General features: G+C 43.4%; 1 protein-coding gene and 1 long non-coding RNA gene across 3 annotated transcripts in view; one reads left to right on the top strand and one right to left on the bottom strand.

Moving 5' to 3' along the window:
* Positions 1 to 21,657, top strand: part of LOC130290668 (uncharacterized) — a 46,446-nt gene extending 24,789 nt beyond the window's left edge. Inside the window, exons 3-5 of one of the 2 annotated variants that reach the window (XR_008847662.1) lie at positions 15,525 to 15,633; positions 15,722 to 15,961; positions 21,515 to 21,657. This is a non-coding gene — a long non-coding RNA (uncharacterized LOC130290668). Of the gene's footprint in view, positions 1 to 15,524; positions 15,634 to 15,721; positions 16,106 to 21,514 lie in introns of those variants that run through there. The other variant, XR_008847661.1, reaches the window with a different exon arrangement.
* MAPKAP1 (MAPK associated protein 1) overlaps positions 1 to 22,415 on the bottom strand; it is a 198,332-nt gene that overhangs the window by 39,371 nt on the left and 136,546 nt on the right. Inside the window, exons 8-9 of the mRNA XM_056538602.1 lie at positions 21,719 to 21,826; positions 9,876 to 10,016 (exon numbers count right to left, since the gene is read on the bottom strand). Of these exons, the coding sequence (XP_056394577.1) occupies positions 9,876 to 10,016; positions 21,719 to 21,826 (249 nt within the window). The remainder of the gene's footprint in view (positions 1 to 9,875; positions 10,017 to 21,718; positions 21,827 to 22,415) is intronic.

Below are 22,415 nucleotides of genomic sequence, written 5' to 3' on the forward strand. Positions count from 1 at the left end.
CGAAAAACGGGGATTTGGAGGAAGATTCAGAGATTCTGAAATTATACGAGAATTCGGCCCAAGGTAGAAGATCTGCCCAGTCATCCTGGCGGGAGGAAACAAAATGTCGTAAATAGTCACCCAAGATCTGGTTAATTCTTTCTACTTGTCCATTGGATTGAGGATGGTATGCAGAAGAAAAATTTAATTTAATCTTGAGTTGTTTACAGAGAGCCCTCCAGAATTTAGACACAAATTGGACGCCTCTATCCGAGACGATCTGCGTAGGCAACCCGTGAAGACGAAAAATGTGTACAAAAAATTGTTTAGCCAACTGAGGCGCTGAAGGAAGACCAGGAAGAGGGATGAAATGTGCCATTTTGGAGAATCGATCAACGACCACCCAAATAACAGTGTTGCCATGGGATGGGGGTAAGTCAGTAATAAAATCCATACCAATCAGAGACCAAGGTTGTTCGGGAACAGGCAGAGGAAGAAGAAAACCAGCGGGCTTCTGGCGAGGAGTCTTATCCCGGGCACAGATAGTGCAGGCTCGCACAAAGTCCACCACATCAGTCTCTAGAGTCGGCCACCAATAGAAGCGAGAGATGAGTTGCACAGATTTCTTGATGCCCGCATGACCTGCGAGATGGGAGGAGTGACCCCATTTGAGGATTCCGAGGCGTTGGCGTGGAGAAACAAAGGTCTTTCCTGGAGGAGTTTGCCTGATGGAGGCTGGAGAAGTGGAAATCAGGCAGTCAGGAGGAATGATGTGTTGAGGAGAGAGTTCAATTTCAGAAGCATCTGAGGAACGAGAGAGAGCATCGGCCCTAATGTTCTTATCAGCAGGCCGAAAGTGAATTTCAAAATTAAATCGGGCAAAGAACAGAGACCACCTGGCCTGACGAGGATTCAGCCGTTGGGCAGACTCGAGGTATGAGAGGTTCTTGTGATCGGTGTAAATAATAACTGGAAATCTTGATCCCTCCAGCAGATGCCTCCATTCCTCAAGTGCTAATTTAATGGCTAGAAGCTCTCGATCCCCGATGGAGTAGTTCCTCTCCGCCGGAGAGAAGGTCCTAGAAAAAAAACCACAAGTAACAGCATGCCCGGAAGAGTTTTTTTGTAGAAGGACAGCTCCAGCTCCCACTGAGGAGGCATCAACCTCCAATAGGAAGGGTTTAGATGGGTCAGGTCTGGAGAGCACGGGAGCCGAAGAGAAGGCAGACTTGAGTCGTTTAAAGGCGTCTTCCGCTTGAGGAGGCCAAGACTTGGGATCGGCATTTTTTTTGGTTAAAGCCACAATAGGAGCCACAATGGTAGAAAAATGTGGAATAAATTGCCTGTAATAATTGGCGAACCCCAAAAAGCGTTGGATGGCACGGAGTCCGGAGGGGCGTGGCCAATCTAAGACGGCAGAGAGTTTATCTGGATCCATTTGTAGTCCCTGGCCAGAGACCAAGTATCCTAGAAAAGGAAGAGATTGGCATTCAAACAGACATTTCTCAATTTTAGCATAGAGTTGATTGTCACGAAGTCTCTGAAGAACCATACGGACATGCTGGCGGTGTTCTTCTAGATTGGCCGAAAAAATTAGGATATCATCAAGATATACAACAACACAGGAGTATAACAGATCACGAAAAATTTCATTAACAAAGTCTTGGAAGACAGCAGGGGCGTTGCACAGGCCAAAGGGCATGACCAGATACTCAAAGTGTCCATCTCTGGTGTTAAATGCTGTTTTCCACTCATCCCCCTCTCTGATGCGGATGAGGTTATAGGCGCCTCTTAAGTCCAATTTAGTAAAGATGTGGGCACCTTGGAGGCGATCAAAGAGTTCAGAGATGAGGGGTAAGGGGTAGCGGTTCTTAACCGTGATTTTATTAAGTCCGCGATAGTCAATGCAAGGACGTAGAGAGCCATCTTTTTTGGACACAAAGAAAAATCCGGCTCCGGCAGGAGAGGAGGATTTACGGATAAAGCCCTTTTTTAGATTCTCCTGGACGTATTCAGACATGGCAAGAGTCTCTGGGGCAGAGAGAGGATAAATTCTGCCCCGGGGTGGAGTAGTGCCCGGGAGGAGGTCGATAGGACAATCATAAGGCCTGTGAGGAGGTAGAGTCTCCGCTTGTTTTTTGCAGAAAACATCCGCGAAGTCCATATAGGCCTTAGGGAGACCGGTTACTGGAGGAAGCACAGAGTTAGGGCAAGGGTTACTGGGAACCGGTTTTAGACAGTCCTTGGAACAAGAGGGCCCCCAACTCTTGATCTCCCCAGTGGACCAATCCAGGGTTGGGGAATGAAGTTGAAGCCAGGGAAGTCCAAGGAGAATCTCCGAGGTGCAATTGGGGAGGACCAAAAGTTCAATCCTCTCGTGATGAGATCCGATGCTCATTAAAAGGGGCTCCGTGCGGAAACGTATGGAACAGTCCAATCTTTCATTGTTTATACAATTGATGTAAAGGGGTCTGGTGAGACTGGTCACTGGGATGTTGAACCTGTTGACGAGAGAGGCCAAAATAAAATTTCCTGCAGATCCAGAGTCCAAGAAGGCCACAGAAGAGAAGGAGAAGGCAGAGGCAGACATCCGCACAGGCACAGTAAGACGTGGAGAAGCAGAGTGGACATCAAGAATTGTCTCACCTTTGTGCGGAGTCAGGGTACGTCTTTCCAGGCGGGGAGGGCGGATAGGACAATCCCTCAGGAAGTGTTCGGTACTAGCACAGTACAGGCAGAGGTTCTCCATGCGGCGTCGTGTCCTCTCTTGAGATGTCAGGCGAGACCGGTCGACCTGCATAGCCTCCACGGCGGGAGGCACAGGAACAGATTGCAGGGAACCAGAGGAGAGAGGAGCCGAGGAGAAGAAACGCCTCGTGCGAACAGAGTCCATATCTTGGCGGAGCTCCTGACGCCTTTCGGAAAAACGCATATCAATGCGAGTGGCTAGGTGAATAAGTTCATGAAGATTAGCAGGCATTTCTCGTGCGGCCAGAACATCTTTAATGTTGCTGGATAGGCCTTTTTTAAAGGTCGCGCAGAGGGCCTCATTGTTCCAGGATAATTCAGAAGCAAGAGTACGGAATTGTACGGCATACTCGCCAACGGAAGAATTACCCTGGACCAGGTTCAACAGGGCAGTCTCAGCAGAAGAGGCTCGGGCAGGTTCCTCAAAGACACTTCGAATTTCCGAGAAGAAGGAGTGTACAGAGGCAGTGACGGGGTCATTGCGGTCCCAGAGCGGTGTGGCCCAAGCCAGGGCTTTTCCAGACAGCAGGCTGACTACGAAAGCCACCTTAGACCTTTCAGTGGGGAACTGGTCCGACATCATCTCCAAGTGTAATGAACATTGGGAAAGGAAGCCACGGCAAAACTTAGAGTCCCCATCAAATTTATCCGGCAAGGATAGTCGTAGTCCAGAAGCGGCCACTCGCTGCGGAGGAGGTACAGGAGCTGGCGGAGGAGATGGTTGCTGGAGCTGTGGTAGTAACTGTTGTAGCATAACAGTCAGTTGAGACAGCTGTTGGCCTTGTTGCGCAATCTGTTGTGACTGCTGGGCGACCACCGTGGTGAGGTCAGCGACAACTGGCAGAGGAACTTCAGCGGGATCCATGGCCGGATCTACTGTCACGATGCCGGCTGGCAGGTAGTGGATCCTCTGTGCCAGAGAGGGATTGGCGTGGACCGTGCTAGAGGATCGGTTCTAAGTCACTACTGGTTTTCACCAGAGCCCGCCGCAAAGCGGGATGGTCTTGCTGCGGCGGTAGTGACCAGGTCGTATCCCCTAGCAACGGCTCAACCTCTCTGGCTGCTGAAGATAGGCGCGGTACAAGGGAGTAGACAGAAGCAAGGTCGGACGTAGCAGAAGGTCGGGGCAGGCAGCAAGGATCGTAGTCAGGGGCAACGGCAGGAGGTCTGGAACACAGGCTAGGAACACACAAGGAAACGCTTTCACTGGCACTAAGGCAACAAGATCCGGCGAGGGAGTGAAGGGGAAGTGAGGTGATATAGGGAAGTGCACAGGTGTAAACACTAATTGGAACCACTGCGCCAATCAGCGGCGCAGTGGCCCTTTAAATCGCAAAGACCCGGCGCGCGCGCGCCCTAGGGAGCGGGGCCGCGCGCGCCGGGACAGAACTGACGGAGAGCGAGTCAGGTACGGGAGCCGGGGTGCGCATCGCGAGCGGGCGCTACCCGCATCGCGAATCGCATCCCGGCCAGAGGCGGTATCGCAGCGCCCCGGGTCCGTGGAACCGACCGGAGCGCTGCAGTGAGAGGAGTGTAGCGAGCGCTCCGGGGAGGAGCGGGGACCCGGAGCGCTCGGCGTAACAGTATCTTTATTAATGTCACATATATAATGCTGGTTCAGGAAACAAAATGCTTTTTTCCTGGCTGGCCAATGGATCTGATCTATGCACAGAATAGGCATCGCTACTGTATAGGTCTACTAGACCTATACAGTCTACTAGACCAAAGTAATCACTGGAAAAAGCGCACAACCACCAACAATATATAATAAAAAATAAGTTATTAAGACATATATATCAAACATCATATATTTCGAGACATTTAAAAACAATTAAAAAAGCTCAAAACAGAGCATAGCACAACCCTGAGGAAGGGCCATGAACCCCCTCCCACAGGTAAGTAACCCTGTCCTATGATAAACAAACTGTAAGGGAATACCACACACTATCTATAAGATCACAGTATGTTACAGGCGTCTATTGTGCACCACAATAACAGATATTCTACAATGAGAAATAAATACTTAGGCAAAGGACAGAGAAGGTTTACAATATGACACACAATCATTAAAGAAGCACTCCAGTTTTTTTTTTTGTTTTTCTTTTGTTCATACCATGCACACTCACTAGTTCTACAGCGCCATTTCTTTTATCCCAGCACAGCTGCATCTATACATTTGATTACTGTAACTTGGTCTTGTGATCACCAGTCTGACTTTACAAACCTTCCAGTGCTTAATATGTCAGATACGGATGTGCGTTTTGGGACAGCTGACTTCCTGTGAACTACAGAATGACATCATCATTTACCAGACCCTTCGCCTCCCAGCTCAACATGCTATCTCTATAGAATCAGGATATACAGTAGTTCTACGCCTTCCCTGAGGCAGCGCTCACACATTGTATTTTTTGCAGCATTTAAAAAAATATTTTTGCAGTGGTTTTCCCAAAATTGCTGCTAGAAGTGTGCTATATTACTGTAATTGCGCAAATAATAGCAAATACAACCTAAATTCTGACAAAAACGTGTGAAGAATGCAGTGATGCATCGGTCAAATCACTTTCGCCTTATAAACTTTTAATAAGAAAACGCATCCAAACTGCAGTGTAAACTGGCCCTCAACCCACTTATAAGATTAAGCTGCTAGTGTGGCCTCCAACACTAGCAGCTTATGGGATGACAAGTGCAATGATCAAATGCCACACCCAATGTCTTAGAGGAGCCAGAGATTCATGGGAAATGTAGGAAGCAAAACATTTAGTGACCCATTTACATCCAACACTGAGTACAACTCCTGCCTGCTACATCAGCTAAAAGAGGTAAGGTAAGCACATACACAAGAACCTCTGCTTTATTCTCTAATAACAACTTATGCTGCACTATATTAGCCCACACACCACAGATATGGTGGTGGAAAAAATGTATGTGCAAAAAAATTCCCCAAAATTTGGCCTGAGCAGCTGCCCTTGCTATAGCAGAAGATCACAGGGATACAAGAAACTATTTGCTGGGGGACTGAAGCAAGATTTCTACCATATGAAGAAATTAGAAGACTTGAAGAAAGGAAATGGATGGATTAAGTCACTTAAAGCAATACTGTTGTTAGAAACACCTTTTTTTCCCTTTAACACTTCCTTAACAACTAAGCATTTTCCTAAAATACATCATTAAAAAATGTGATTGCTAAAGATGTGAAAAAATGGTTTAAAAAAAACGGCCACTAGGGGTCTCTGTCTCTTAAATTTTGAAAACGAACTCTGGTAACCAAGTCCAGCAACCAGATATTTTTGTCCATTTTTCCTAGGGGAGGGGGTGTGTGGTTATCTCTCTGTTGTGCCCCAGTGCAGTGTATAATCCAGCTTTCACCAGCATGAGCTGAACACCTGTGATATCCAGACAGATTGCAGTCTTTTCATAGGAGGGGCATTTCCATGCACACTGACAAGCAATACAAGCTGCTAAATTTTTATTCATATGCAAAAAGATTTCTCTTTGGTCATTCTAGAAAATGATTTTGTGTGTAATTGCACCATATAGGTTCTACATGGCTGCTTTAGGGTTTTAAAAAAAGAATGCACTTTGGGCACAAAGCTTTGCAAATGTAAAAATGTTTGTGCAGACCTCATGACAGAGAGAGGGGGGAGGAAAGGAGCTCATTGTGCACCTGGAGAAACTCCTCAGCCTCCAAGAGAAGTGCAAAGAGACTGAGCATAGTAAGGCTAAGTTCAGACTACGGAATTTCCGCCTGCAATTACACTTTGAAATTGCAGCCGGAAATTCCGCTTGCTAAAATGTATAGTGTAGTGAATGGGTTTCCGTTCACAAATTCACACTTCAGAATTTGTGAAGTGGAATTTGTGAAAGGAAAATCCGCTTGGAAATTTCCGCCTGAAGAATGGCGTTGCTTTATCTTCAGGCGGAAATACTCGCGGAACATATTGCAGTCTATTGGAGACTGCAGTGTCCACGCGGTCCTAGCGCCGACTGATTTAGTCGGCCGCACTCGGAATCTCCGGGCGGAAATTTTCTGTCCGGAGATTCTGTAGTCTGAACCTAGCCTAATACATAGCTGAAAAGGTATTTTACATATAAAAACATGCGAATTATTATGCATTCAGGTCTTCAGGCCCATTACTACAATGACTTAAGCATTTTTTTTTTTATCTTACTAATGACAGCAGCGCTTTAAGCTGTCCAGATAGTAAGAATCCTGATGACTCCTAGACAGGGCATTCTCAAGAAACACAGTTTAATGTCTCCAAGACACCAACCTGACTTGATGTGAGAAAAACAATAACAATGATCATTAGTAATAATGCTACTTTGCATAGTCTGACTACAAGATAAGTGACAGAGATGATATTTTGGGGTATCATATGATTTGCACAGTGTTGCAATCCACAGGTAAACCTTCTGCAGTGCAGTCCACGGGAGTCCGTTCATTCTATGTATTTTTCCCTTCACTCAACCTGTGCAGAAGTGTGATCAATAAAGCGGCTGGCTGAGAATCAATACCTCTTGGGTAGTAGATTTCCCAGATATTATTGTCTTTGCTGTGTGACAGACAGCCTATAGCAGCTGATACCTGAAGATATTTACAGCCTAAATACACTGCTTAGCTAGAAGTAGGTTTTCTACATTGTTGCAAATAGTAATGAAGTATAATGTCATCAATATCATGAGAACTACAGTAACCAGGTTGTTCAGATAAGGGGAGGATATTTCATTTTAGAGAACAATTTTTTCCCAACTTAACGCAAGAGAGGGTCGTCTAGCTGTTGAAAAAGTACAATACCGAACATGATTTTGTTTCTTAGGCTGTATTCACATGTTGCGGTATTGTTTTTGGTGGTGGTTTTGTGAAATTGTAGCTTATGTCTGCTGAGATCCTAAGGACTAAAAATAATATGGAAAAATACATGGCAAAAAAACACAGCAAAACTCTTAAAGTACAGAATGATTAAAGGGATTTTTCCATCTTGCAAAGATAACTATCTGATTATTGGAGGGAGGGGGGGGGGGGGGGGGGGAGATTTCGACCATTGCATAGTTAAATGGACAGGGCCTATCGGTTAGACAGCCACAGCAGATAAAACTAGTAAGTTTTAAATGTACCCACTAAACGGACGCGCCCCCCCCCCCCCAGTCTCCAGGTGAGACATAAAGCAATAAAAAGTATGAAAATTAAACTGAGGTATTAGTCTTCAAGTCACTGTCTAAGATAAGAACAAGACATTAGACACTAATTCAAAAATATGCAATATATAATATAGCCATATGTTTCTGTCTCGTTTAATGCAAATAAAGACATATGTGGCACCTATAACCCTGGATAGTAAGTGGAAATTAATCTATACGTACAAATAATAGAAGACAACTAGCACAAATGAGGAAAACAGCCACCCTAGCAATATGTCCTATAAAAACAACGACTATGAAAAATCAGACTGAGTACTAACATTCTTTGTCATTATACACATTACAACAACAAAGCAAAAACAAAAAAAATCATCCATTGTCCTATTAAACTCCCTTCTCCCTCCCACAAGCAAGGAGAAAACCTAAATTGTTTACAAATTCTGATGTCTTAGAGGATTACTCCGGAGCAAAATTTTTTGGGACCATTGCAAAACTAGCAAGAAGTTATACAACATTCTAATTTACCTCCATTAAGCTACATGCACACATCCCCGACTTTTCCGAATTCTGGAAGAATAGCCTGTGTTTCACATGATGAATTTCGTACTCCATGCATTCGGTGGGCCGCGGACATCTTGGTAACAATACTTCACCCTTCTCCAGATCCTCCCCGCTCTCTGCCGGCCACCCCTAACCTCCAGTGGGTCACTCCCACAGTTTACATATTCATAGCTTCTTCGTTTGCACAGCCACGATTTGCTGGGCTGTGCAAATGCCTAAGGATTCTCCTCGCCTATCAGCACGATCAGACCGCGCCTGCGCACTCACCACAGCACCGGGACTGGACAGGTGATATCTGCAGGCCAATGATATCCCTGCTAGTTACGCTGCTGTAACTAACAGGGATATTCTGAAAACCATTTAGTAAGTTTTACAGCGCAGGCTTAGTTGAAGCTGGAACAAGGCAGCACGGGGGAATGACGATTTTTCGTCATCCTCCGCACCACCATAACCCGAAAGTAGCGTGAACTTCACTGCGCTGCACCGGGAAAACGGATGGACTGATTGGAGACAGAAAGGTACAGCCGTGGGGAACATTTAGGGGTTAAAAAATAGTGCACCACAGTACTCCTTTAAATATTCTTATAAATGAGTTATTTTTTGGTTCACATATTTTTATTTTTTCATATTCTAATCTTCCAACATTCGCCCGATGGAGGATTTTGTAGAAGAGGATTGGGCAGTTAAATTTCATAGACATCTGGCAGTGGCCTTTGTGTCACATTGGCTTGGGGAATGAACTTTATTTGGAAATTCCTGGAAAGTCTGGATAGGGATGAACAGTTCCATACATTGTTAAAGGGAACGGTCATTAAATTTTACCATATATAACAAATGGCAACGTGTGTCACCTGAAATCAGAGACAGAGATTGTGTGGAGCCACAGATCAGGAGAAGAGTCCAAAAAAATATCTACTGCACTGAAAGTTCCCAAGAGCCCAGTGGAACTTTCCAAATGCATTGAATGTTAAATGGATACTGCAATATGAGTTATAGCAGAATCCATCTCCCGTTGACTTATATGCAAAAAAATAAATAAAATAAATACACACACACACACACAGCAAATGTATACATTTCTAAACACTGAGTACGCCACAAACCTGTATGTAGGTAGGATTATCTTTTAAAGGGGTACTCCACTGGCCAGTGTTCGGAAGTAAATGTTCCGAACGCTGTTTTCGCACTGCGAGGGTCGGCCACGCCCCTTGTGATGCCACGCACACGCAATGTAAGTCTATGGGAGTGGGCGTGACGGCAGTCACGCCCCCTCCCATACACTTGCATTGAGGGGGTGTGGCCGCTACTTCACGAGGGGCGTGGCCAGCCCCCGCAGCGCAAAAACAGCGTTCGGAACATTTACTTCTGAACGCTGGCCAGTGCAGTACCCCTTTAAGTGAAACTTTCACTTGCTAAAATGTTGTACAGGGAAATAAATGTGGTCTTACCTAGTTGGACATCCGTGGTGAACCTCAGCCTGTGGATCATGCTGACCTTGAAGGACTTGTAGTGATGACTGCTCAGCATATCCTGCACAGTGGCTATATCAATCTGCGTTTCTTCCTCTTGGGGCTCTTCTCCTCTTGAACCTATAAGAATACAAGGTATCATGTATTTATCATAATGAAACCGAAACCTACTTAAATGCTCATTGCCATTTCAAATAAATTCCCTTCTTCTGATACCCTATGTCATTTTCTACCATATTTGTAAACCACTTCACATAGTGCTGGTGGTCAAAGGGCTCATTTATCACATACTTTATAGTGGTAACATTTTGGGCTCTGAACTCCCCTTCGATCATAAAGCCATTTCTATGCTTAAAGGGGTACTCCAGTGGAAAAAAAAATTTCAAATCAACTGGTGCCAGAAAGTTAAAGAGATTGGTAAATTACTTCTATTAAAAAATCTTTACCCTACCAGTATTTTTTAGCAGCTGTATGCTACAGAGGAAATTCTTTCCTTTTGGAATTTCTTTTTTGTCTTGTCCACAGTGCTCTCTGCTGACACCTGATGCCCGTATCAGGAACTGTCCAGAGCAGGAGAAAATCCCCATTGCAAACCTATGCTACTCTGGACAGTTCCTGACACGGACATAGGTGTCAGCAGAGAGCACTGTGGATAAGACAAAAAAGAAATTCAAAAAGAAAAGAATTTCCTCTGTAGCATACAGCTGCTAAAAAGTACCGGAAGGGTAAAGATTTTTTAATATAAGTCATTTATAAATCTGTTCTGGCACCAGTTGATTTAAAAAAAAAAAATGGTTTCCACAGGAGTACCCCTTTAAGGCTTTTGCTTATGTGCAAGGAAAAGTCTCAGCGTATTTGCAGAATGTAGCCATAGCTACTACTGACTTGGTGATGGTCCCTAGGTGGTATGCACACACACACCTTTTCTTGCTGTATGGGCAAGTGCAATAGACTATGTCATACAAGACAGTGGGCAATAAAGATGTATGTTATAAGAGAAAAAAAAGACAGAAAAAGATTGCGCAGCAATGAGCAGAGTGCAACAACTTTGTGTGCCTATCACCCGTTTCCAGGGTAGTTAGCCGGGGTGCAGCCTGGAGCTCTCCTGTCCGGAGTGGATCTCTGGTCGGTCAGATAAGATGCATAGCGGTCCACCTCAGTGGATGAAAAAAGGTGCTCCAGTTGGCGCTTCTCCCGTATATCCAGTGGAGTCGCTTGGCAAGGAAAGTACTCGGATGATCAAGTACTGGACCTGACGAAGAGGGGGTCCCTCCCCTCGAAACACGTAGTCCTAGCGATTTTATGTCAAATTTTATTGTTTTTCTACTACTTGATCATCCGAGTACTTTCCTTGCCAAGCGACTCCACTGGATATACGGGAGAAGTGCCAACTGGAGCACCTTTTTTCATCCACTGAGGTCGACTGCTATGCACAATAAAGATGTATGTCACTGTTTGACTCTACAGGTATATGTTGGGGAATGCTCTGAATGTACGACTGATGTATACCCTAAAAAACTGTACTGTATACTACTATAAGGTTATGCAGCTCATGCTAAGGGAAGCATAACATAGAGACAGACGTACTGTTTTCTGTGGTCTTTCCCATAACCCAGGATGTAATGTGAGTAAGGAAACCTATGCCTGATAACAGGCAGTGCACATCCAGAAAGAGTCACTTCAACCAGAACAGAGTAACCACAGCCCCTGCCCACTTGCTGATGATTGACAGATTTCTCACCTTGTACAATAATAAGGAGAAATCTGTCAATTATCAGTAGGCAGGTGGAGGCAGCAGCAGTAGTTGATGTTCAATGGCCATGTCCTGCCTACTTTGCATGTAGGTTCTCCTAACCTATAGTACATCCCTGAGTAAGGGACAAACTGTTGAAAACAATGCGACTGCTGTGAGGGCAGCATAACATAGATGACAGGTTCCCTTTAAATATAATTTGATGGGTACAAAATGTTTTCTTGCACTGTAATTGGATCTATTCTTCAAACTATGCACAACTTTAATTTTTTTTATATCCTGAATGCAAAGGAAATAGTCTTCACGAAAAAATCTTTTTATTGTGCTAATGCTCAAAAAGAGACGAGACGTTAGTGAGAAGGGCTAGCAGCTTTTGCTTTGTTATGGATAGTAGCAGGGAGGGGGTTACACAGCAGAGAAGAGTGTGGACAGAGAGGAAAACATACAAGAAGGGCAGCTCACAAAGGCTGTAGGTATGAAAGAAAATAGATACAAGGTAGTTTCCAGGGGAGAACTGCATGTGCTGTGTACAAGTGTAAAAAAAAAAGCACAGCACCCACGACAAACAGTAGCACATAGACCTCACATGCAACATGTATTGCTGAGAGGACACACCCACATGAGAAGAATCTGAACCATGAAACCGAATATAAGGGGACTTGAAAATAAATAAAGATTGCAGACTTAGCGTAACATTCTAAATTGAAAGATGTTTTCCAGTGTAATTTTGTTTTAAATATTTTGATATTGGTGGTATAAACAAAAACAAAAATACTTACCTAGCCAGGTCCCCCACAGCTCCCGTTTGCTCACCTCTTTTCTCTGCTTCCATGATGAAATGTATTAGCTGGACCTGCCCATGCAGCCAATCACTGGCTGAAATAGGACACCATTGATTGGCTAGGCCGGCAGGTCCTGGTCTGATGCCTCGTCTCAGAAGCAGGGAGAAACGATGAGCAAAAGGGAAGCAGGATAGGTAAGTATGACTTGCTTTTTATTTTTATCATATATGTATGTTAAAGTTGTGTATGTCCATAGTCTTTAGCCTGTTTATGAGCCAAAAACTTCTAGAAACTATAATTGTCTGGATTTAAACAAATAACCTAGCAAATAAAGTTATTTATTCTATGTGTCCATAACATACTTTTTCTGTACTGGCTGGCAGTGGGTCCTCAGACTAATCTTCTCCCAAGGCACCCAGTCCACCACTGCATATGACCACCGATAAGCAGCTTCGGAGAAACCTCCCACTTAGCAAACAAAGAAAAGTAAACTAAATACCCTTCAGGCAAATACCCCTAAAAACACCTGTATCCAATATCACTAAAATGAAGCAAGGTCTTTCCTGGTCAGAAGGGGTTAATCTTGGTTTCCTCCACTCCTAAATGATTTAGGCACTGTGGGATTTTAACAACTTTCTCCCATAAAGCTGCCACTGGCCCCATTATCGACCTCATATATCCTTCTTTACCAACACCCTGTTTTTTCTTGAAGCTATTAGTTATAATGAAGGTAACCGTTCATTAAGCCAAAACGTCAATTACATTGAGAATACCACTACAAAACGCCAGACGTTCCTTGCCTTTTTATGATATTTTGGATCACAACCAATTTGAAAATGAAGGTTTCTGACGGATTTTGTTTAAATATAGCCCCCGTGATGCCAGCGTTGGGAGCCGGGAAATAATCAGTCAGATGCTTTTAAATAAAGTGCTGCATAAAATATGGCAGAAACATTGATTTAGCCTCTTTCGGAGACAGCGTGACACCCTGCCTGCTGCACTGGCTAATGCAGGACCTAAAAGCCAAAATCTCTGGATTTCCGATGCAGATTAAAGAAGACGTCATTGTTTTCTTTAAATGGAAGTGCTATGAGAGCAAATAAACTTGCCTTTATGTGTGGAATTAATATCATTTATTCAGAAAAATGCTATGATGCTGCACTGGTGCTTGACGGGAAAGTATTCATAATTCCCAGCATAAATGATTAAGTACAGAGGTAAAAGACAACAAATAATGCAAACGGCAATAATGCGCCGCAGTGTAATAACATGAAGATTCAATCTGCTCAGGCTCCACAGGTTACAAGCACAAGGGTAAGAGCTGCCTCTATACACTACTGGTTTAATTGTCAAAGGAAACAATGCAATTTGTCCTAGAATGCCATTAACTCAGCATTGCTGAATCCACAGACTATTTGGTCTGAACAAGAGAAATAATTCAATATCCTTTTGTTGTGGTGCCTAGATTTTTTTTCCTGATTTGAGACAGATACTAAAATATATATTTTTTAAATTAATTCGTTAAATAGTTTAGAAGGATGAAAAAAGACCACAGTCCGTCAAGTTCTATCTATATCCCTATTGTCTCCCTGCTGTGTTGACTTAGAGGAAGGCAAGAAACTCTTATGAGGCTGATGCCAATTGCCCCATACTAAGGGGAAAAATAATTTCTTGACTTCAATATGGGGCATCATAGAATCCCTGGATCAATGTTCTGTCTCTATAGATCTAGTATCTATAACCTGTAATGTTATTACTCTCCAGAAATGTATCCAAGTGCCTTCTAAACCCTTTTATTGAGCTCACCATAACCACTTCCTCTGCCAAAGAGTGCCATAGTCTCACTGCTCTTACGGTAAAGAATCCCCATCTGTGCTGGTATAGAAACCTTTTCAATAGACGTAGAGGATGCCCCCTTGTTATAGATACAGTCCTGATATATTTATACAGTGGTCCCTCGGCATACGATGGTAATTGGTTCCAGGCAGACCATTGTTTGTTAAAACCATCATATGTTGAGGGATTCGTACCATGGAACATACTCTCCATATGTCTTCGCCGCTCTGGCCCGTCAGTTCGTCGCTCCTCTGCTGCTGTATCACTAAGTCGCTGCTGCCCTGCATGGTCGCTCTCCGTCGCCACAGGACAACGGGGCAGCGCGATGACAGCGACTTAGAATGATAGCGCAGGGCAGCGGCAGCAGCAGAGGAGCAGCAAAATGATGGTCTGGAGCGGTGGGGACATGTAAGTATCATTCAGCGGGGCACATGGGGCACATTAAACCGCTATTCGGTGGCAGCTGAAGAAGTCAGCGCTGCCGGATAGCCGTTTTTGTGATGGCCCCGACACACACAGAAAAAACTGACTTCAGAGGCCATTGTATGTTGCAATGATCGTATGTCAGGGCCATCGTATGTCAGGGGATCACTGTACATAGTTATTAGGTCGCCCCTGAGCAGTCTTTTTCCTAAACTAAATAACCCTAATTCTGATAATCTTTCTGGTTACTGTTGTTCTCTCATTCCTCGTATTACTCTGGTTGCCCATCTTTGAACCTTCTTCAGTTCCACTATTTCTTTCTTGTACACTGGGGTCCTGTACTGTACACTATATTCCATCTGTGGAATAACCTTGTCTGCCACTTCCCAGCCCAAGCCTCTAACCTATCCAGATCCATGTGTGAACTGTCCTCTATTGTGATATCTACTATACACAGTGCACTGTTCTCTATTGTGTTATCTACTATACACAGTACACTTTCCTGTATTGTGTTAACCCTTTTACACAGTTTAGTATCATCTGTAAAGATTGCTACTTTACTATATAATCCCTCTATAAGGTCATATATATATATATATATATATATATATATATATATATACATATATATAGGAATAGGACCCAAAACTGACCTCTGTGGTCCCCCTAGTAACAGTGATCCAATTAGAGTATGCACCATTAATAAGCAGTCTCTGTTTCCTATCACCCAGGTACTTACCCACATTCTCCCCTAGCCCAAGCATTCTCACTTTATGCACCAACCTTTTATGTGGCAAAGTATCAAATGCCTTTTTGTTTTTATTTCACTTTTAGTACATTATTATGGAAGCAGCTATCTTGCCTGAGATGAATTTATCAGCATTTACAGACCTGATTTACAGCAAGGCCTATGGACACAGGCACAATAGTCTGAAGTGGACTTGTACGTAAATCTATGGACGAGTTTTCTAGTCTTCATGCTCTATGACCTCTGCAGACCTCTGACAATTTCTACTTTTTCACATCCACAGTTAGTAGCTGTGTCAGTCCCCAATACTCTGACCAAAATCTCTGATATGTATCTAGCTAAGGAGAGTGCAGCAGTTACCATTTCCTATGGTATAAAGACTACATTTTGAGAATTCAAATCATCAGATGAGGATCTGTGCAGACACTAAGCCAGCAAAGCATGCTGGGAGATTTCACTTCACCTTTCTACTTTCTTCCTATAATAACATTCTGCCTGTCTTCCATTCTCTGCAGTGTTCCAGGTAATCTACATTGGCTTCTGTTTGAGGCTTTTTTTCTTTGTGCCTCTGGTTTCGACTACTGATATACCGTATATATATATATATATAATACATGCTTCATGTCTGTAGATTTGACTACTGCCTTGTTTGACAACATTAAACCAGACTAAGGTCCTGAATAAGCCTGCTCTTCTGTTAGTATGCTGTAACTTTTCAGTTACTTCTCTAGCAACTACTACCTCATGCATTATCATATCAGCGTGTACCAACCATGACAAAGGGCATGTGAAATGCCAGAGAGGAGTCATTCCTTTTGGTTGGCTATTTGCCATATGAATTTAATGCAAAATTAAATAAAGTTGTGAAGTTTTATCTGCACAAACTGGATCCATTTGAACTTTGTAAAGCCTTGTTTACACAGGCAGATTTGATAGCATTTCCGGCTGCGAGTTTGAATGGAGGCAGGTTCTCCATGGCAGATTTTCCACTGCCGAAAATCTGTTGCAGACCCCACTGACTTCAATGGGCTCTGCGGTGGATTTTCTGCAGCAGAAACTCCACTGGTGAAAATCTGCCGCAGAGAGCCTGCCCCCATTCAAACTCGCAGAGGGAAATGCGCTGTGAGTTCGCAATCAAATCATCCCGTGTGAACAAGCCCTAAAGGATTGGCTGACTGTCCAGGATCAAGGATGCTGGATTCGTACTCAAGTGATGGTCGACTCTCCTAAGCAGTGAGTTGTTTACCTTTATCTGCTTTTATTATATCAGCCCATGCTTTTATTCCCATCCGTTGCTGACTTGTCCTTCATTCCAGTGGGGATCACTAACAGGTTCCACAACACAAATGGCAAAGAGTGAAGAACAGGTAGATCGCCGACTACAAAGGTTTTAGGAGGCACAATATCCGTTTTAGTCCAGAGAGTCCACATTATCTTTGTGCAGAATGCAAAGAATGATGATTTCAACTGAAAGTATACTGAGAGAAGCCACACAATCTTGACTGGTGGAATGGAGACTATTGTTATTGATCATGCCTTTGTAAAGAATGGCTAAAATCTAATACCTTAAAGGGATATGCCACTGCCACAGCATTCAGAATATTTAGTTCGGAACGCTGGGTGCGGGCAGTCATTGGAACACCCCTCTTGACATCACACCACGCCCCCTCAATGCACGCCCCCTCCCATAGACTTGCATTGAGGGGGCGTGGACTGATGCCACGAGGGGCATGACAATGACATCACGACCCCCGCAGCACGCATTTGGAACTAAAAATTCCGAACGCTGGGGCAGTGGAATACCCCTTTAAGAATCTGATCAGCACAAGTTCATGAACTACGATGGTGATAAATGACCTGGACATTACATGACCTTTCATACCTGCCCAAGCCCATATGAAATATACACTATTGCTACTGTATTACATGGATAATCTGGATTCTGGCGAGAACAGACGTTTAACAGTCCAAAAACATGATGCCTTATTATTTTAATGTACTAGTATTTTGCTTAATGAAAATTCTTAATTGTAATTCAATTAATTACATACACAGTCCCCAGTTAAAGCTTCCAATAAGACATTGGCTTTTCTAACAGGTCTAAAGGCACTTAACCAATTTTAATATATTAAGACCAATTTCCCTTGAATACTAATTAGTTCTTAATGATAAGATGAGGAGGGGAGCATCATAGAAAGCAAGCGGCAGGATATAAAATTCAATTATCCGTGGAAAGGACGCTCGTCTGCACAACTTGTATTTCAGAGGGTAGAAAGGGCTGGATTGTGAGCTTGTAAATCTCCAGCATATTTGGGGGAAGAGAACAGAACCAATATAAAGATGTGGAGGCGGACAATGCATTTCGCATAATACATAATCTGGTTTGTGTTTAACGATACGGATACACTCTTCTTGCATACATACTGCATTGCAAACACAGTGTTTCCACCTCTCCTTCCACTGTTGTACATGGCTTCAAACACAATTAAAGAGGTATAGCCATCTTAAAATGATATTTCATATACCCTGAATATGGACACAACATTAGATGGGAGCCTAACATGTGGGACTTGTCCCCACTATTCAATCTTGAATTCTCAAAGTGAATGAGAATATATGGCAGTGGATAAATGGAAGTATCGTAGTGCAAGGAAACATTGTGTAGGAGCTACAATTGCTGCGCCTATATTCTAAAAATGGTCACATGCAAGATACAGTCATGGCCGTAAATGTTGGCACCCCTGAAATTTTTCAAGAAAATGAAGTATTTCTCACAGAAAATAATTGTAGTAACACATGTTTTGCTATACACTTGTTTATTCCCTTTGTGTGTATTGGAACTAAACCAAAAAAGGGAGGAAAAAAAGCTAATTGGACATAATGTCACCCCAAACTCCAAAAATGGGCTGGACAAAATTATTGGCACCCTTAACTTAATATTTGGTTGCACACCCTTTGGAAAAAAATAACTGAAATCAGTCGCTACCATCAATAAGCTTCTTACACCTCTAAGCCGGAATGTTGGACCACTTTTCCTTTGCAAACTGCTCCAGGTCTCTGTTATTGGAAGGGCGTCTTTTCCCAACAGCAATTTTAAGATCTCTCCACAGGTGTTCAATGGGATTTAGATCTGGACTCTCCAGTGCTTTGTTGCCATCCATTTCTGGGTGCTTTTTGACATATGTTTGGGGTCATTGTCCTGCTGGAAGACCCAAGATCTCGGACACAAACCCAGCTTTCTAACACTGGGCTGTACAGTGCTACCCAAAATCCATTGGCAATCCTCAGATTTCATGATGCCTTGCACACATTCAAGGCACCCAGTGCCAGAGGCAGAAAAACAACCCCAAAACATCATTGAACCTCCACCATATTTCACTGTAGGTACTAAGTTATTTTTTTGTAGGCCTCATAACATTTTCAGTAAACAGTAGAATGATGTGCTTTACCAAAAAGCTCTATCTTGGTCTCATCTGTCCACAAGATGTTTTCCCAGAAGGATTTTGACTTACTCAAGGTAATTTTGGCAAAATGTAGTCTTGCTTTTTTATGTCTCTGTTTCAGCAGTGGGGTCCTCCTGGATCTCCTGCCATAGCGTTTCATTTAATTTAAATGTCGACGGATAGTTTGTGCTGATACTGATGCTCCCTTAGCCTGCAGGACAGCTTGAATATCTTTGGAACTTGTTTGGGGCTGCTTATCCACCATCCGGACTATCTTGCGTTGACACCTTTCATCAATATTTCTCTCCGACCCCACCCACGGAGATTAGCTACAGTGCCATGGGCTGCAAACTTCTTGATAATGTTGTGCACTGTGGACAAAAGGCAAATCTAGATCTCTGGAGATGGACTTGTAACCTTGAGATTGTTGATATTTTTCCACAATTTTAATTCTCAAGTCCTGATAGTTCTCTTCTCCTCTTTCTCTTGTCCATGCTTAGTGTGGCACACAGACACACAAGGCAAAGACTAAGTGAGCTTCTCTCCTTTTTATCTGCTTTCAGGTGTGAATTTTATATTACCCACACCTGTTACTTTCCCCAGGTGAATTTAAAGGAGCATAATATGCTTGAAACAATCTTATTTATCCACTATTTTGAAAGGGTGCCAATAATTTTGTCTAGACCATTTTTGGAGTTTAGTGGGACATTATGACCAATTAGCTTTTTTTCCTCCCTTTTTTGGTTTAGTCCAATACACACAAAGGGAATAAACATGTGTATAGCAAAACATGTGTTACTGCAATCCTTTTCTGTGAGAAATACTTTATTTTCTTGAAAAATTTCAGGGGTGCGAACATTTACAACCATGACTGTAGCTACCTTGCCTTACCTGATCACCCCATACACATGCATGCTCACCTCTGTCTGAGCGTGCATTTGTTTAAGTGGAAGGAGAGAGCGCGAGTGTGTGTGTATGAGTAAGGAGGTTGAAAGTAGATGTCTAGCCAGTCCTGGCAATCATTGCTGTATTAGAGACTGTTACTGTTCTATAGTTAAAGGGTTACTCCGGGGAACTAAACCCATAGCCCATCCTTTCCCTCTCACCAACCTATGTATTTGTCTAAATGTCATTCATTAGCTATAAAGAGCAGTTTCCCTCTTTCAGCTGTCACTTACATGCAGGGAGTGAGAGAAAGGCATCATTATCAGATCCACCTTGTCTTTGTGCAAACCCCTCACTGCGACTAGCCCCCACCCTCGTGAAAGACAAACACCACGTGATTTCTTTCTAGGGCTCTGTCTTCAAAGCCACACCTCCCCTCCCCCTACCCTCCCTGTGCGAGGATCTTGCCTGGAGAAAAAAAACTCAGTCTCCACAGCACATAACGCTGCTCTTTTCCGGCTGTAGATCTTATCACTTACTATTCACTTTTAACAGAGAAAGGAAAGAACGGAGCACATACCGTAACTTGCAGGTGCGGCTTTTATTCATAAAAAGACAGGGAAACAGTTACAGGGGACGGACAGGTGCTTCAGGGAGACCTTGGGCCCGTGGTCTCCCCGAAGCACCCGTCCGCCCCCTATAACGGTTTCCCTTTCTATTTTTGAATAAAAGCCGCTAGAGATGAGCGAACTTACAGTAAATTCGATTCGTCACAAACTTCTCGGCTCGGCAGTTGATGACTTTTCCTGATAAATTAGTTCAGCTTTCCGGTGCTCCGGTGGGCTGGAAAAGGTGGATACAGTCCTAGGAGACTCTTTCCTAGGAATGTATCCACCTTTTCCAGCCCACCGGAGCACCTGAAGGCTGAACTAATTTACGCAGGAAAACTGCCGAGCCGAGAAGTTCGTGACGAATCCAATTTACTGTAAGTTTGCTCATCTCTAAAAGCCGCACCTGCATCTGAAGTTACGGTATGTGCTCCGTTCTCTTCTTTCTCTGTTAAAGTGAATATTGTGGATGAACTGCATTAAACGTGAGCACTATTGCAGAGATTTGCACGGGACTGTCCAGGTAAAATAGAGGCTACCCTCTATTCGTGCTGACTGCAGCCAGCTGCACGTAGTTAGCGGTGCCGGTATCTGTGTGCTTGTATATATGTCTTATCACTTACTTCTGCAATTTAGAGCAAGGCATGATTTATTGCTGGGGGGGGGGGAGGATAGTTTGAATTAAAAGACATGTACAGTGTGTGCTGCTGACTGTGTTTACAACAACACAGCATGCGCACAGATAGTAAAAGCAATCGGCTGGCAGCCATTACAACGAGCTGCACTGACTGCTGGGAGTTGTAGTCTGGGCTGCAAGCAAGGAAAAAGAATATTCAAGAGACAACAGGGGCCACAAGAGCTGGCAAAATCACATGGATGACTACAGGGGACACAGACCCTGTATTGTGGTGGCTTTGGGGCATTTTTATTTTTCTTAACGTCCCGGAGCACCCCTTTAATCAGCCTGATAAACCCCCAAATGAATCGCAGACAAATTCCGGTAAATAGGTCAAAATTGTAAAGTGTTAACGCAGCTGAATAGTGGCTGGCCCAATACAACTTGCAGTAAAATGTAATGTATTCTGTTTCCATCTGTTCATGACCCCCTCATCAGTTATCTAGAGATTCTCATTTCAGCAGTGCTGGAGTCAGACCTTCTATAAAGATCCGTCATGAGCATGATAACCAGGCCCTGATTCTTATATACAGAGGAAGTCAATCAATCACAGGTTATGGGCATATTCTGCAAGCAAGAAGAACTGAAAAGCACAAATAAGTAAAGTATTAAGCGTGTGAGAGTGTACTGTCTGCTTAGAGGGTGCACGCCATGGCATTCATACTTACTGTTCTCTCTGACTAGACAGAACTCCAGGGAATTCTGACTCTCCAGTGTACTGTCCAGATCCACAGGCACATTGGGCTGGTTCTGCTTCTCTAGCCGATACTGAGGACCTAGAACATAAAACCATCAGGGGGTTTAATGAAATACAAGATCTCTTAGGTTATAAATAGATGTAAAGTGTGCTCTGGTCCTATAGACTTCAGATACAGATTTACCCTGGGTGGCCATAGTCATTTCTACTCTGCTTTCCCTACTAACGGTGCCAGAAAGGTAAACCCATAAGTTCACATGCAGTGGAATAGCTAAATCAGTTCCACAAGAATCCACAGGAAAATGTTTTGTTGAAGCTTTCACCTTGTAAAATAGCTGATCTGGTAAAATACAGTATTCCCTAAGGCTACAATATGAATTGGTTCCAGGACGAACATTGTATGTTGAAACCATCATATGTTGAGACCATAACTATATGGAAACCTGGTAATTGGTTCTGATTCTGAAGCCCCAAAATGTCATCCATAAATAGAAAAAAGTGAGGATTAAAGAAAAATAAGTAGATACCCAATAAGAGATAAAGCAAGTCCTTACATATAAAAGTAAGAAAGAGCTGCTGGGAGCTGTAATCACTGTCTGTGTAGAGGACAGGAGCTTATTGTACAGTACACAAAGTGTCCCAAAAAGTAATGGAGCCGTCCTCACCTG

The sequence above is a fragment of the Hyla sarda genome, chromosome 9 (genome assembly GCF_029499605.1).
Source record: "Hyla sarda isolate aHylSar1 chromosome 9, aHylSar1.hap1, whole genome shotgun sequence".
In the NCBI taxonomy this organism is placed as follows: Eukaryota; Metazoa; Chordata; class Amphibia; order Anura; family Hylidae; genus Hyla; species Hyla sarda.